This window comes from Meriones unguiculatus, chromosome 6 (assembly GCF_030254825.1).
Source record: "Meriones unguiculatus strain TT.TT164.6M chromosome 6, Bangor_MerUng_6.1, whole genome shotgun sequence".
Lineage (NCBI taxonomy): Eukaryota > Metazoa > Chordata > Mammalia > Rodentia > Muridae > Meriones > Meriones unguiculatus.
The window spans coordinates 37,614,862-37,631,983 of NC_083354.1; the positions used below are offsets into that span (position 1 = coordinate 37,614,862).

Consider the following 17,122-nt stretch of genomic DNA (forward strand, 5'->3'; position numbering starts at 1 on the left):
CATGTCACATTCTGAGTGTGACACTGGCTGGTCATTGGTTCCACACTCTCTGCAGCCAGACACATTTAAGACATATTTAAGCACAGCACAATCTGGTGGAAAAAAAATCTCCTGGTGATAATTAATATAATCCCATGTACACAAAGAAGTGTAAAAAACTTCGTAAAGCACGTGACATCTTCCATAAAGGTGGGTTCTGTAGATTGGCTGCGAGAAACGAGCTCACGATGAGGGTCTGGGAGAGGGTCTGCTGGCACAGATGGTGCCGAGGTCACCAGGCTGCTAACCCATCTGTTCCCGGCCTGTGGGTGGAAACAGGTTATACGTCTCCCCCTTGATGAGACAGCCGTGGGTGGGTTTAACATCCTGGTTCCCCTGGTACTTACCTGTGAGCACTAGGACCTCTGCCTCCCACATCATCTTACCCAACACAAGTGGCTTCCTTCTGTTCTTTTGTGTGTGTCTGACAGTCAGTCTCACTCTGACTTCCAACCTTCTATGTGGCCAGGGCTGGCCTTGAACTCAGTGCAGTCCTCTTGCCTCGGGTGGATTGCAGGTGTGAGTCCCCGTGTCCAGGTATGATGTCTTGCCCCTCTGATCTGGCAGTCCCTCCTGACTCCTGAATCCTTCCAGGGCATAGACGAGGGCCCGGAAGGGCTGAAGCTCATCTCCGACATCATCAGAGAGAAGATGGGGATTGACATCAGTGTGCTGATGGGGGCCAACATCGCCAGCGAGGTGGCTGCGGAGAAGTTCTGTGAGACCACAATCGGTGAGGCCCCGGCAGCCCCGGCAGCGCTGGCTGCCTAGCCTGTACCGCGCCTGCATGTTCCCAACCCCCACATGGCCTCGTGTGCTACACGCATGGTCTACCTATGAACTTGGCCTGGAATCCCAGTATTCCAATAGGTAGTGGAGGCAGGAGAATTGGGGCAGCTTTGGCTACATGGAGAATTAGAAACCAGCCTGGGCATCCTGTGACCCTGTCTCGGAATAGGAAGTGGCGGAGGGGTGCTGGGGAGATGGTGCAGCAGGTGAAGTGCCTGCTCTGTGTGCATGAGGACTGAGTTCAGATCCTAGTACCCACGGGAAAGCAGGCACAGCATCGGGTGCCTGGATCCCAGTACTGCCAGGTGGCGACTGGAGGGTCCCAAGGGCTTGCTGGCCAGCTAGACTAGCCTAGCCAATCAGGAGAGAGCCTGCTTCTAAAACTGCTGGACACTCGGCTCAGTGCTGTTGCTCCCGTAGAAGAGCCAGGTTCAAGCCCAACATCTACACGGAGGCTCAGAAATGCCTGTCATTTCAGTTCAGGGGATTCAGGGCCCTATTCTGGCCTCCGTGGGCACTAGGTTCATGCATGGTATAAACAGACAGACATGTAGGCCAAATACCCATACACATTCATAAATAAAGCAAATGGGGGCTAGAGATGGCTCAGCAGCTAAAGAGCACTGAGTGCTCTTCCAGGGGACGCGGGTTCGATTCCCAGCAACCACACAGTAGCTCAGAACTGCCTGTGACTCCAAGACCTGTCACCCTCACACAGACATACATGCATGCAAAACCACCAATGCAGATAAAATAAAATAAATAATAAACTATTCTGTGAAAATAAATCTTAAAAACTAATAGTAAGGTGGAGAGTTGCTGAGGAGGACACCCAGGATTAACTTCCGGCCTTCGTGCCTCTAAAGATTAACTTCATCTGTATGCATGTGGAGGGTTGTCTGTGCATGATGGAGCTGGATTTAGGGGTTCACAGCTCAGCGCTCCACTGCTGGGCTCCGTCCCCACCTGCGGGTCTCTGGATGGGTGACAGTAGGGACCAGCTGCTGTTCTAAGGTCAGGAGTGTGTGCCAGTGTGGTTTGGTGCAGCAGATGGAAATGCTGTCAGTGGGTGCTCCCGCCCCCTTGTGGTGGCCGTGGGTGGTGACTGTGCCCTTCATGCTCCTGGTTTACAAAGCCGGAGCTATCTGACACCGTTCCTGACGTGTGTCTGAACATACGATCTGAAAAATAATGTGGGATGGGGGGGAAGGCAAGGATTGGCATCGGTGGCCACAGAGACGGGTAAGTGCCTTGCACAGATAACACACACACACACACACACACACACACACCCCAACAAATGTCAGCTGACTTCGTAATTATGGGGCTGAGCCCTGTTCCCACAAGGCTGTTTTATTTCTGATTCTTACTTAACTTCGTAGCCAACCTGGGAGGGCCAGCACTTTTTCTCAGGAGGAAGCTGGAGGAGGTTAAATCAAACATCTCCAAACTTAGCTTGTGTCTGAATCACCCAGGGAGCCTCAGAAACCAGCCAGGCTGCTCCCCTCCAGGGCTGGGATTTAACCCATCTGGGTAATCGATGTTTTCAAAGCCCCGAGGGGGTGGCATGTGCAGGCATGCCCAGCAACCGCTAGCCTCCCTCCTGGAGACCTGGGGCTGGAGTCCTCTGGGCCTTTCTGATGTCATGATAGTTTCTACTGCCCTGTGGCCAGCATTTACCTAAAAAAGCCTTAAAGTCCTGAGTTCAGAACATGGGGAGAGATTTGCCTAACCTACCTGCACCCCACCAGCCAGAGCAGATGTCACCCAGGCATTGTGGGTAAGGTTTTGCTTTGGTTTGTTTTTTCCTTTGTTGCTGTTATGTTTGAACCCAGTTTCCCTGTGTAGCTCAGGCTCACCTGGAGCTCATGGCTCTTAACCTCAGCCTCACAGAGACTAGAAATACATGCAACATATGTGCCACCAGGATTGATTTCTGCTGCTTTGTCTTATTTCATTTTTTGAGACAGGGTCTCACTATGTAGTGCTGATTGGCCTTGAACTCACAGAGGTCCACTTGCCTCTGCCTCCAGTCTGCTGAGATTAAAGGCATGTCCTCACACCTGACTGTTTCTACTGTTTAATCAGTGGTGTCTAAAACGCACCCCAGCCTTTCTGCAGAGGAGGGACAAGGCTGTGGCCAAGACAAGTTCTCCGCCTGCATGCCTGTCTACAGCCAGTAGACCCTAAAGCACATACAGCCTACATTCCGTTTCCAGAAAAGCCTTTCATGTCTAATGAATTAAAAATGTACTCACTCAGTACATTAAAGCTATTTGTTAGATTGTAAATAATCGTTTCTGGTATTATGAAATGACTGCAGGTGTGAGCCACCATGCCCATCTAATTAGCTTTTTTTTTTTTTCAAAATTAATTAATTATTATTGTGTAGGGTTGGTGCTTGCACCAAACACACATGGAGGGAGGTCAGAGATCAGCTCCGTGGAGTTGGTTTTCTCCTTCCGCCTTTACATGGGTTTTGTGGGGTGGAACTCACGTCACCTGGTTTTTACAACAAGCACTTTACCCACTGAGCCACCTTGCCAGCCCACAGTTTTTGTTTTTTGAGACAGGGTCTTATGTGGTGTAGCCTGGCCCTGAGCTCCTGATACCCTTTGCCTGAGCCTCCCAAGTGCTAGGCAAGGGATATCTTTATTTCCTGTTCCTGCTATCTGAACTGAGGGTTACCCTAAAAAAGCCACACCCGTGTTAGAGAACCCGCAGGGCTGATTGACTTGACTGGACTTAGTTACTGTGGAGACTTGGGATGTTACAGGTCCAAATTGTCTTGGTCAGCTTTAGGCCCCCTTTATAGCCATGCATTAGCCGGCTGTGTGTCCGCTCTGGCATCCTGTGACTACCAGGTAAGAGCTTTTGGAGTGCATCAACTTAACAGGCCTCTGGCATCTACCAGCCCAAAAGCTAAGGATGTCACCAGGTGGCACCTGAAACCTGTAACAGCTTTTCCCCACTCTGTGGTAGCCCTCCTGATGTTCCCACCCATGCATTTGAAGACTTTGATTCCCGACATTCTTCTGTTCTGGATATAAAAGGCTCATGAGACAATCTGCAGGGAGGATGGTATTTGGGGTAGCCTGAATCTGTGTTCCTGGCCATGGTGGCTCATCTGAAACTCTCATTCACTTAGAGGCATAGCTGTGTGCCTTCTGTACATATATACATACATACATACATGCATGTACATTGTATACATACGTGTGTGTGTGTGTGTGTGTGTGTGTGTGTGTGTGTGTGTGGAGAGCCCGTGTTAGCGCTTTAACCTCTCTAACCTCTGCTAGGTGTACAGGCGGACACTGGGGGCCTCACTGACCTCCTGCTCTCCTAACCCTGGTACAGGCAGCAAAGTGATGCAGAACGGCCTTCTCTTCAAAGAGCTGCTGCAGACGCCCAACTTCCGCATCACCGTGGTAGACGACGCAGACACTGTGGAGCTCTGTGGTGCCCTTAAGGTAAAGTGCTCCTTGGTGCTCCACCCAGGGGAGGGGGTGCTCAGGCCAGGCCAGTGCCAGCAGTCCTCGCAGGAGAGTGGGCTGTGCTGGTTGGTTGCTGGCTGGTTCTCTGTGTGTCCCTTGTTGTTCACCGTTGCGTACCAGGCTAGCTGGCCCCCAGCCTGCTGGGGGCTCTGCCTTCTTCACCTCCCTTCCCACCACAGGAGGGCTGGGCTTGCCGCTGTGTCCTGCGCTGTCTGGTTTTATCTGGGTTCCGGGGATTCAATTCTGGTTGTCAGGCTTGCATAGCTAACGTTTTCCCACTGAGTCATCTCCCCGGCCATGCTCTGGTCTCCTCAGGAGCTTCCGTGAAAAAGAGCAGGCCTCGTCCTAAGCATCCTGGTTTTCCTCTTTCCTACATGAGGGGGCTTTACCTCATGACTTTTATTATAAGTATCAGCGGACTCTGATTTTGTAAATTGCTTTAGATTATTTGTGTGCATGTTTTGCTTGCACACTGATGCCGGGAGAGGTCAAAAGACAGTGTTGGACCTCACGCAGCTGCAGTTATGGGTGGCTGTGAGCTGTCATGTGGGTGCTGGGAACTGAACCCAGGTCCTGTGCTAGAGTAGCCTCTGCTCTAAGCACTGAGCTACCGTCTCTTTAGCCCCAAATTATAGGGTTTTTTTTCCTGAAAACTTGTTACTTATTTTTAAGATTTGATTCTCCTTTATGTGTGTGTCAGCCTGAGTATGGGCACGTGTGTACAGATGCTCACAGGAGTCAGGCGAAGGCACTGCATACCCCAGAGCTAGAGTTCTGAGTGGCTGTGAGCCACCTGTCATGGGTGCTCTGGACCTTTGGAAGAGCAGCAAGTGCTCTTAACCACTGAGCCATCTCTCTGGCCCCATCTTATTTAGTGTGTGTGTGTGTGTGTGTGTGTGTGTGTGTGTGCATGTGCCTGCACTTTTGGCTATGTACCCCATGCATATTGTGCCCTCGGAGGCCAGAAGAGGGCACTGGGTGCCTACAGGAGGTTCTGAGCTGCTCCATGTGGGCTGGGAGTGGGCCCTGGCCCTCTGCAAAAAACAGCAAGTGCTCTTCACCCCGGCTGTCTCCCCAGCTCCAGCCCCTTGCCGGCCTGGCAGCCCTCGTGTTTGGCTTCCCTGGGTCTCATCATTTCCCCTACTCACCCAGATCTTATCTTGAATGGAAATTTGTTTCCTCTCAGTCCACTTTACTGGTTTCTCATTCTTTTTCACATGGAAGAGTTGTCTCCTGCTGACAAGAGGTTCTTTTTCAAAGAATAGTTTATCTTTGTTCCCTAGAGTGAAAAGAAGCAGTTTCAATTGGCCAGTGACCAGGGATTGTCAGGAGACAAAAATCACAACAAATGTAATTACTTGGTCAGTCGGCCTCTAGCCCGAGTATGCAGAAGGCAGCTTGCATCTGCCGAGGACAGCTATGTTCTGTCAGTGGGGCAGATCTGAGGGTTTCGTAAAGTTAAAAACAAGGAAACAGAGCAATGGAGAAAACCCGATCCAGGTCGTTGAAATGCCTGCTCAGCACTCAAAAGGGAAGGCCTGGGTTTGATCCCCAGCACCACCTGAACAAGACATGATGGAGGACATCTCTAATTCAGCACTGGGCAGGTGAAGGCAGGAGGATCGGGAGTTTGAGGTCATCCTTGGCTACAGAGGAGCTGGAAGCCAGCCTCCCTTCCCCCTTGACTTACCAATGTAAATACCCTGTTTAATCCAAAACTGCTTCTGGGATTGGCGGAGATGGATTGCCAGGCGACTGGCATCCAACTGCCTGTTTCCCGTGAGACTTGCCAAGGTGAGCGTGAAAGGAGAGCACCTTCCCCTCCAACACTGTGTATTCAGTCCCAAGTTTCCTTTAGAGACCCCGAGCCAGCTGGAGGCTTGGGCAGCTAGGCAGCAGGCATCTGTATTTCTGTGTGTGGGACACAGTTACGTGCTGGCAGGCCTCCCTCCCCAGCCATCAAGGCACCGGCTTTGGTGGCTTTATTTTGGGTGAGATTTTTATGGCTTTTAAAGTCATCCGTTAAACTAATGCCCACTCCACTGCGGGGCACATCATGAGGGCCTAATTGCTCAGCATTCACCACAAGCTGCACAGAGCTGTTTTTAAGTGACTGGATATTTTGGGTGACCAGGGGGTAGGCGGTATGAGATCCCGCTCAGAAGAAAGGGTGCTGGGTGAGAGGCTTCTAGGCAGGGGGTTCTAGAGAGCTTGTTAGTGGGAGCTGCTGTGCTCCTGTAGGTCACCTGTGGCTGGATCTGTTCCTGCTGCAGGACAGAAGTGAGAGGCACGTGGAGGCAGAGGCGGGCCAGGGCCCTTGCCGTCCTTCCCAGGGCTCCTTCATTCCTTGAGCCTGCATCAGGGCTGGAGATTTCAGAGAGTGACAAGTACAGACGTGTCACTGTTAGTTGAGTCAGGCCACGGCCTCCCAACCCACAGGCAAAGAGATAAAAATGCAGAGTAAACCTGCGACCTGTGTGCCCTTTCTCTGCCCCACCTCGGCCTCACAGTCCTGTGTGTGCTCCTCCCTCCTGGTGGCCACCCTTCACCTGTGACAGAAGGGCCGAGGCCCAGCCTGGGTTATTTTCTGTGTTTGCGTGTTTACCCACATCTTTGTCTGCGCACCATGTGTGCACAGTCAAGAAGGTGGTGGTGGAAACTGAACTCGGGTCCTCTGGAAGAGCGGCCAGTGCTCCTAACTGAGCCATCTCTCCAGCCCCCACCTTGAACTTTGACCCCCTGACTGCCCTGGGATTGCAGGTCTACAGGACCACACCTGGGTCATAATGGGGATGAAACACGGGGCTTTACACAGGCTGGGCAGGCAGCCGACAATCAGGTCTACGCGCCAGCCCCAGCTTTGTGGTTCCGTGGGAGGGAAAGGGTAGGGCTGAGCCCTGTCCAGCTGGCCTGAAGTGCCCTGGAAAAAATTGTCCCTCCTAGTGGAGGGCTGCTTCTGGGCCCTGAGGAAGGGTTTAACACACCTGTCTCCCAGACTCTGTGGGATTTTTAGGCACAGCTAGCTTGGAGCAGATTTGCATGAGCAGGGAGAAAATGCTAACTTGAGCTGGGTGGTCTGCAGCTGGCTTGCCATGCTTATTTTTCAGCTGGGTCAGGGTCCAGGTCCTGTTAGAAGAGACTGCGCAAGGCCCCTGTGAGAAAGTTAGTGGCTCTAGGAAGCCTTGAGCAGTCCGGACCCCACGGTCCTGCTGGGAAGGAATCTCGGCTCTAGCCCCTCTGCCCTCTGCTCATCTGCCTTTCCTGTGACTGCATCGACTGGAAGACCAGGGCTACATCTTGAGGCCTGCTCACACTGCCCCGCTTAGCCAGTCGTCAGAACTGCCAAATCTTCTCGGTTGAGTGGTCCAGCTCTTCCAGTGAGAGGCCCTGCCTGGATGCGGGGGCGCTCTGTGTCTTCTGGTCACTGGGCCTGCGGGCATGGGCTGTCTCCTGGCAACCAGCTCACTGTGTGCCTGGCTTCCTCGTCCTTCACTGTGCCTGATAAAGGGGCCGCCACGTGAGAATCCGTAGGGTACGGGTTTATATTCTTTTTAGTGTTGGCAACAGGGCCTCACACTCGCTAGGCAAGCACTCACACTGAGCGAGGTTAGCTGTTGCGATTGCTGGTGTCCTCCCAACCTGACTCCCTCTGCCTCTGAGAAGCCATGGAGGATGTCTCTATGACACAAGATGGCAGGGGTGTCAGGAAGCCTCCCAGCCTCGGAGGAAGGAGGACAAGTGTGCTAGGCCCTGGAATAAGTGACCCACTGGCGCTCAGCATATGGGGGTGAGTCGCTTCTTCCCTCTCTCAGCCAGGGGACAGGAGTGTAAGCCCAGTGCACAGAGTCCTGGTAGCAGGGAACCTGGTGTGGCCCCACCTTCACCTGCAGCAGGAAGGAGCCTGCCCCTGCCCTCAATTCAGTCACAGATACTTCCTGGGATTGGTTTATCATGTCATCATCTGGAACGAGTGACAGAGACACAGTCCAAGAGACAGCAGAGAGGTTCAAAATTCCAGTCGTTTAGCCAACAATTGCCACTGAGCCTCTGCTCGCCGATGCGGCAGCTGTAAGGGAAGCACTGGCCCACTCAGCCAAGCTGGTCTTCGCACAGGCTTAGTGACCATGGGGGCTGCTGCACTGGATGGAACAGATGTGAAATTTATCAGGGTGGCTCAGCTTAGCGCCCTGAGCATGGGTCTAACCTTGGCCTTCCCAGGCTCTTTAGTCAAGTTCCCTGACACAGCACCCTGAGCATGGGTCTAACCTTGGCCTTCCCAGGCTCTTTAGTCAAGTTCCCTGACACAGGGCCCACCTGTAAGCCAGATGTGGCACCTTGCCTCTGGTAAGCCCATTGTTCAGGCGGCATCCTTTGAGGTCAAGCCCATCAGAAGCTAGCCTCCAGAAGAATCAGAAAGAAGGGGGTGTTCATCTTCACACACAGTTTATTGTCCCTAGTATACGCCTGGCAAGCATCTTCTGCAAGGACTGGATAGAGAGTGCTTTAGGTCTCTGGCCCACAAAGACTATGTCAGCTCATCACATCTGCCATCAGTAGGTGGGGTGGACAGGCTCCCATCGAGTATGACTGACAAACATAGGCCTTTGGTTGCTATCCTCTGGAAGGAAGGAGCGTCTCATATGATTTGCCTGTGCATAGTAGAGCAGATACAATGCAGTGCAAAGAGTAGGTTCCCCATGAATATTCATGGGGATATTTAAATGAAATAAATGGCTGAAACTGGTTGTGTGTATTCTTGCCTCATAACCCAGCAAGCCAGCTCCTAGAACATACCCGAGAGAACCGCCCACAGGCGGCCACCAACAGTGTCAGATGCTCACGGTGATCTATTAGCTCCTATATAGTTTCCCAATTTGCCCATTTTCCTGTCAGCATGCACTGGGTGGATTTCAGTTGGGGGTTTTTTGAAAGATGTGGATTCTATGTGTTTGCTTGCAAACAAGCAGGGTGGTGTTGGTGGGGGTGGCATGGGTGTGATGGGTGGCATGGAAGGCGGTGCTGGTGCTTAGTTGAGACTGCGTATGTAGCTCTGTCTGGCCTGGAACTCAGTGTGCAGACCAGGTTGGCCTCTGCCTCCTGGATTCTGAAATTAAAGGGGCGCCAAGCTCAGCCGAGCACTCAGTTTTGATTAAAAACAACTTAAAAGACAAACCAGTTTGTCCAGAGAGAATGCACTCAGCCTGCTGTCAGCTGCTCTGGCTCCCCGGCTAATGCTCCACACTCACCCCACCTCCCACACTGGCCCATGCACGCCCTTCTCCAGGGCTGTGTGTGCTCTGGTGTCAGGGCCCCCGCTTTGTGCTCTCTGCAGAACATCGTTGCTGTGGGAGCCGGCTTCTGCGACGGCCTCCGCTGCGGGGACAACACCAAGGCGGCTGTCATCCGCCTCGGCCTCATGGAGATGATCGCTTTCGCCAAGATTTTCTGTAAGGGCCAGGTGTCCACGGCCACCTTCCTGGAGAGCTGTGGGGTAGCGGACCTCATCACCACCTGCTACGGAGGGCGGAACCGCAAGGTGGCGGAGGCCTTCGCCAGGACGGGGAAGGTACCCAGAACCCCGCCCTTTCCAGCTGAGACTCAGACCTTCCACAGCCCGGGGGAATGAGGCCTGTCCCCACAGAGATTTCCTGTTCCTCTGACTGTGCTCAGCTGACTGCTCTGGCCCTAAGATGCCCCATCTTTTCTTTCTTTTAATTTTAAGTTAGCATATGAGTTTTGTGATGGCATTTTCATAACACTTAATTTAGGATGATCCTCCCCTAGTTCCAGCTGTCCTCTCCCCACCCTGATTGTGCCCGTCTACTGTTGGGTTCCCTCTATTTTCATATCACATCTCCCTCTCCCCCTTTCCAGCCTCTGCCAGCCCCACTCCAACATACACGCACAGATATTAAAAACTAGGCTCTAGGAGGCTGGGGAGATGGCTCAGCCACACAAACACGGGGACCGCAGACTGGATTGCCAGCACCCACATAAAAAGCTGGGTGCAGCCACATCAACCTGTGATGTCAGCACTGGGGAGACTGGAGGGTTCCCTGCGGCTTCCTGGTCAGCCAGCCCAGCTAAGTTAGTGAGCTCCAGGTTCACAGAGGACAGTGACGAAGGAACACACCTGACATCAACCTCCGGCCACTACATGCGTGCAAGCACACACATGTATGCACACACACACACACACACAGTTAGGAGGTAAGATCCTCCTGTGACAGCTCATGTGCTGTTTGTCTTTCTGAGCCCGGGGGACTCACATAACGAGACCCTTTCCAGTTCCGTTTGTCCACAGATTTCACGGTTTCATCTTTCCTTACGCACTGCCCTGACCCTTCCCTTGACTGGAGACATCCTGGCTGCCCTCCCCACCGCTCTCGAAAGGAGCAGTTCTCAAGCGGCTGCTTTCTTCATTCCCAGACCATTGAAGAGCTGGAGAAGGAGCTGCTGAACGGGCAGAAGCTCCAGGGCCCGCAGACCTCTGCCGAGGTGTACCGCATCCTCCATCAGAAGGGGCTGCTTGACAAGTGAGTCCCCAGCGGTCTGGGTCACCTCAGTCGAGGCAGGCCGAGGAGGGAGGCTGGCTGGCCGCTGTGCTTGGGGCCTGGCCAGATCTGCTTAGGGTTTTTAAGTGGTGGGGACATCTCTGGTGGGAAATCACAGTGGACACAAAACCAATTTCAGTTTCGTTGAGAAGAGCTTAATTCTAGAGATATTAGAGTATGTAATTTACGGTGTAGAGTATGAAATTTTAGTCAAGCATGCCCAACCCTTTCACACTGGGACATGACAGTGTCATCTCCAAGGGTCACATTCGAGAACCCTGCAGCTGAGTAATGAAAATTTTTGCACAACAAAAGTCTTAATATTTTAAGTCAATTTATAATTTCTTGTGTTGGGCTACATTTATAGCCGTGCCAAGGTGCTGTATGCACACTTGCTGGGTTCCTTTGTTTTACAGGGAGTTACCTTTGGGGTTGGTTTGCTTTTGAAACAGTGTCTTACAACATAGCCCTGGTTGGCCTGGCTTACAGAGACTTGCCTGCTTCTCCCTCCCAGCTGCGAGGATTTAAAGTGTGTGCCACCACACCTGGCTACTTTTGGTTTTTATGAAGGGATAATAAACATGAGCTGGGTGTGGTGGTTCGTGCCTGAAATTCCAGCATTGGGGAAACTGAGGCAGGAGGATTGCTTCAAGTTTGGGGCTAGCTTAGGTACAAAGAGAGTTCAAAGTCAGCCTTAGCTATACACCATGTATTTTAAAAAGTGCAGGGGGAGAGAGACAGGCATGGTGGGGCTTCCTGTCACCTTAGCACTGAGAAGACTGAGGCAGGAGGATCAGGAATCCACTGCCAGCATCTGAAGCTAGCCTAAGAGGAGAGAAAAGTCTCTTTGGCTCGTAGTTTCCTGGCCCTGCGCTTTGGGCCTGTGACATCACAGCCCATCACTGCAGACGCAGCACATCCCCACAGCACATGGCAGAGGAGGTGTTTGTGGTGGCCAGAGTCAGGAAGGTTCCCAGCGCCCCACTCAAGAAACCCGACCCCCAGAGGCCTCGCCTCTTCCCCTCAGCTCCTATGTCCTCGGGGCTCCAGCACCTCCCAACAGTGCTAAGAAGTAAGGATTGATCACTCAAAGCACAGAGGGGTGCAGTCAAGCCCCAGACCACAGTGGCATGTACCCCTGGCCACCCCCGAGTTCTAGGCAGGGCAGACCTAGCTGCCAGAGACCGGCGAGGGCAGATGGCTGCCGTGGCTCTGCCAGCGGTGCCTGCTCTAGCACATGCTCTCCCCTCCACCCAGGAAGTCCCAGGCAGGTGGCATGAGGCCCTTCTGCACACAAAAAGGGAAGCAGGTGTGGCAGCTCACACCCTCAGTGCCAGCATTCAGGGAGGCAGAAGCAGGAACCTCTGAGTGGGAGGCCATCTTGCTGTGCACAGTGACTTTCAGACTGGCCATGGCTAGTGAGACCCTGCCTTAATAAATGAGCAAACTGAAGAGTGGGAGGTTCCCGCAGGAAGTCTAATAGCCGGGCGATAGCTTCGCTGGGTGTTGGGATCCTAGGGCATCCCTGAACCTTCCTCAGGGTGAGCTTTTAAGCACAAAAACCAGATCCTAGGGTGACACACCTCAGTTATCAAGAACAGTTAGCCAGAGAGGCAGCTGCAGAAGCCAGAAAGCGAGGTTAGTACATCTGGGGACTTTCCTAGAACTATGGACCTTGGAGGACTGGGCTGTTCTTGTTTCGCAGGTTATGCTGCCTGCCTCCTGGGTTGTAAGGCCTGAATGGTACTTCTATCATGGCATCAGTCGTGCTAAGGTCTGGGGGCCTGTTACAACACACACACACAAACCCACTCTAAGGTGTTCCTCCCGCTTCCCCCACCTCCAGGTTTCCTCTCTTCACAGCCGTGTATCAGATCTGCTATGAGGGCAAGCCTGTCACACAGATGCTGTCCTGCCTGCAGAGCCACCCGGAGCACCTCTGAAGGCAGTCGCGCAGCCACCAGGGGCAGCTCCGCCTTGCCCGTTGCCGGACTAGCCAGAAAACCAGGGCATGGCAGCGAGACCCCTGCTGGGCTGCGCTCCAATCCTGAACACAGATCGTTGCAGCTTGACTTCTGTGCCGGGAGAACCGCAGCAGATCACTGGCTAAGACGTGCTGAGTAACAGCTAACCACGCACATGTGAGCGTGTGTGTGTGTGTGTGTGTGTATGTGTGTGTGTGTGTGTGTGTGTACCTTTCTCATTCTGTGGGTGTTTCTCTGAACCCCAATCAGGTGTCTATTTTAATGATCACATTTTAAATTTCCCTTCCAGAGCAGCCTTCGAGATAAGAACCCACTCAGCTAAATGTTATGGGTGTGACTTGTTTATATGCGAGGAAAGGGAAAAATTAATTTTTCCTTCCGAAATAGTTATCCAACATTAAGAAGGTATGTGAAAGGTGTGTGTCTGAAGACCACCACAGTTCACTTTTAAACCGCATCTCAGAGCCAGCAGGACGAGCTCTGTGGAATGTGGGCGAATCACTAAATAATCAGGTGTTTTAATTAGATAATTCACTTACACATTTCTTCTTGTTAAAGATACACGTTTCTGGCCTCTGGCCTCTTATTGGCTGCTGGAATGGGCTTTTCCACAGACCCAGCGATGGCAGAGGAAGGGGACATCCCTGCAGTGGCTGGCATTTCCTTCTGGGGACACATTGTCTTGCCCTTTGCTGGGACTTTTTTTGCAGCTGTGTCTCTTCAAGCTCATGCAACCTTGAACGGGGCCACGTCACTCATGTCAGAAGCCACAACTATACCTGGTCACCCAGGGACATGGATGGGACCTGCTAGGATGTCCCATCCTAGCAGCTAGCTAACTGTTTGTAGGAATGGTATGTGCGGCTTTTCCTGAGGCCACATGAGGGCTTCCTGCCTTGGAGATGTGTGTGGCAGAGTCTCCAGTCTAAGTAGTGTCCCCAGTCCAGCAGGGTCATTGAACTCTTAAGAAAGCCATTCCTAAGCCTCAAGAAAGGCCCCTGTGTTTCAATATGCCTTCCATCCATTTCTGATGCTCACTACAACCTGAGAGGCACTGCATTAGCAAAGCCTTCATTGAACAATGTTTATAGGAGGAGATAAGTGTCCTGTGGCCTTCTGGCTATGCCAGGTGAACCCCGGCATGGCCAGGTGAGTTTGGGAAAGGTTGCCTCTTCAGATTTTCCTAGAAGGGGTAACCTGTATGCTTGGAACCTCACTAGAACCTGTTAACAAGTCCCAAATACATTAGACTATGAGAGATTTTTTTTTTACTAGAATATTAGCCAAAATTTCTAAAGAACCCTGCTTTAGAGTAAGGAGGTGACCCTCACTCTCAGTAGGCAATCAGGATGCCTAACTACCTGGGAGAGTCTGTCTATGTAGCCTGGGCTGGCCTTGAACTTGTCACCTTCTTGCCTCTTGTCTCCTGAGTAGCTAGGACTGCCACACCCAACTGGTATTTTGCAGTTTCTGAACTTTCTGAATCCTTGAAGCTCTCAGGTGACAGGGTTAAGAACAGACAAGTAGATGCCAACGTCACTGAAACGCACACTATATGGAGTAAGTGCTTTGGAACCTAGAATTAGAATGGAAATGGTGTCTTTATTTAAAAATTAGGCATCCCGTGAGTGGGGAGAGAGCGTATGAATGTGATGCAATCATTGCTTTTAGCTTGCGAGATTTCCCACTTCTCCCTCATCATGGGTCCGCTATACACCCCCCCCTCTACACCCCTAATATCATTGAAAATAATTGTAAAATAAATTTTTATGGGAATTTTTTAAACTATCTAAAAAGACTTTAGGACATTGTAAAGTCTCACACCTAAAAGCCTACGGAAGGAAGCGCACAGCAGGAAATTTCAGTTTTGTAATGATGTCTGTCAATCGATTTTTTTTCTTGTCTCCTGATAAGTCTTTTGTAAAGCTTGTACATATGTAACAAAGAGTTACTTTTTAAGATATCCAAAGGGCTGTAAGCTACTGTGTGTCTACAAAGTAGGACAATGAGGAACTGTTGACATCTTGTGTTCTGCATCCTCATTTATGTTCACCCTCTCTCGGGACTTGTTCCGGGTCCCTTGTTCCATCCCCCATGAATGCCCCTACTGGCTGATGTCCCCGGAGTCAGCCGATGTGCTTATCATGCTCCACACTTGATGGAGACCGGTAACTTCCCTAAGTTTGTGCTCTGACAGCCAGAGGCATCACTCTGTGAGTTATCCGTTGTTGTGACCACCTGCTGATTGAGGTTTCTTCTGAGCTGTGGCAGCAGAACCAGAGGCACCTAGCCTAGAAACTCCATCTGTGAATGTAAAACTAGACTCTTGCCTTGCTCCTCTCTTCCCCACCACAGTTTGGGACAAACTCTCTGGAATCCACCCCTGAGGCTGAGCTGAGTCTGCCTTCTGGTGTCTTAACCACTGGCCTAGGAGGCTGCTGTGGTAAGACAGCAGCGTCCAAACAATTGTTTCTCTGCCACTTCTGGTTGGCTGGCCTCTTACTTCCATATGTACTGTATCTGTTTACGGACTGTAGGTGGATGTGTAATTTACAGCTTGATTTAATAAACACAACCTCTCAAACCTGTGCCATGGAGCCCATTTTTCTTTCCCTTTCTTGTTTTAATAAATTATTTTATTATTGTATTTTGTGTGTATGAGTGTTTTGCTTGTGTGTGTGTGTATGTGTGTGTGTGTACCAGCAGCATGCCCACAGAGGCCAGAAGAGGGTGCTGTATCCCCTCTAGCTGGAGTTAGCGATGGTTGGGAGCTGTCCTGTGAGTCCAGAAATCAAGCCTTGGCCCTCTGGAAGATCAGCCAGTGCTCTTCGCTGCTGAGCCATCTCTCTGACCTCTCTTTTTGGTTTTATGACACAGTTTCATGTAGCTCAGGCTAGTCTCAAACTTGCTACCTAGCTGAAGGTGCTCTCAATTGCTGGTCTCCGGTCTCTACCGCCCACGAGCTAGGATTACAAACTTACACCACCATGCCTGGCTGTTTTTATTTTCTTCTTCCTCCTCTTCCGTGTGTGAGTATGTGTGCGTGTGTACCCACATGTGTGCTTGCACACACATGTGACACAATGAATGTGGAGTTAAGAGGCCAACTTGTAGAAGCAGCTTTCCTTCCGTCCTGTGCTCTACGGAGTGAACTTTAATGCACTTTAATCCATAACCCCCTATTTTCCTCCCCCCCGTATATGTATGGATAGATAGAGAGGCAGGCAGATAGATATTAATTTAGTTAATAGTTTTTTGTTTATTATATATACAATGTTGTGTTTTGCATGTACACCTGCACACCAGAAGAGGGCACCAGATTTCCTTATAGATGGCTGTGAGCCACCATGTGGTTGCTGGGAACTGAACTCAGGACCTCTGGAAGAGCAACCAGTGCTCTTAACCTCTGAGCCATCTCTCTAGCCCAAATAGTTTTACATATGGCAGTCTCCTTTTAAAAATCCGAATTTGTTGCATTTCTAAAAATTAAAGACACTTTTTAAGAGAAATACTTCAGCCAAACACAGTGGCTTATTCCTGTAACCCCCACACTCAGGAGGCTGAGGTCAGCCTGGGTGTCAGCCCTCTCCTTCCACTGTATGAGTTTTCGGAATCATACTTGAGTCTTACCATCCCTCAGGATTTATTCCTCCTAGGCTTGGATCCGTCCCCACATGTGGGTTTGTCAGTTCATTGATTCGATACCCAGAGTCACAGCTTGAGAATAGCAATTTTCAAGGGTTATCAAACACACACACACACACACACCGGCCATTGCCTCACCAGCTTCAAAGATGAAGTGACCCCTGAACCCTTTTAGCATAGCATAAAAGTGTGATGGTGTAGATTACTCTAGGATCTAGACTCACCTGACGGGGAAACAAATCTATCAAGACATCAGCAGCTGAACACCTGCTGTCCTTACAGCGTAGTTCCCATGTCAGGCAGCTCACAACTACCCATAACTCCAACCCCCTCTTCTGGACTCCAAGAGCACCTGCACCCAAGTGCACATAATACCCCCCCTTACACACACACACACATACACGTGAATGATTAAATAATAAACTGTTAGAGGGATGTCTAGCCTGGGCTAAGAACGGTGGGGAGACTGACCCTGGGGGAGGGCAACAGCATTCCATGAGCTGGGGGCTTGGACTGACTAGAGGGGGTCCCCTGAGCCCCAGCATGCACTGCAGCTTCCTGTGGTTATGATGTGACCAGCTGCCTGCAGCAGGCCTTCCCTGCCTTGAAGAACTGT

At 51.3% G+C, this 17,122-nt stretch overlaps 1 protein-coding gene across 2 annotated transcripts in view; it reads left to right on the top strand.

The window, feature by feature from the left end:
* Nucleotides 1-15,449, top strand: part of Gpd1l (glycerol-3-phosphate dehydrogenase 1 like) — a 73,011-nt gene extending 57,562 nt beyond the window's left edge. For both annotated transcript variants that reach the window (XM_060385110.1, XM_021635771.2), the window contains exons 4-8: nucleotides 634-772; nucleotides 4,186-4,298; nucleotides 9,655-9,888; nucleotides 10,752-10,858; nucleotides 12,723-15,449. In XM_060385110.1, coding sequence (XP_060241093.1) covers nucleotides 634-772; nucleotides 4,186-4,298; nucleotides 9,655-9,888; nucleotides 10,752-10,858; nucleotides 12,723-12,819 — 690 coding nt within the window. In that variant the 3' untranslated portion in view covers nucleotides 12,820-15,449. The remainder of the gene's footprint in view (nucleotides 1-633; nucleotides 773-4,185; nucleotides 4,299-9,654; nucleotides 9,889-10,751; nucleotides 10,859-12,722) is intronic.
* Nucleotides 15,450-17,122: the final 1,673 nt, after the last annotated feature.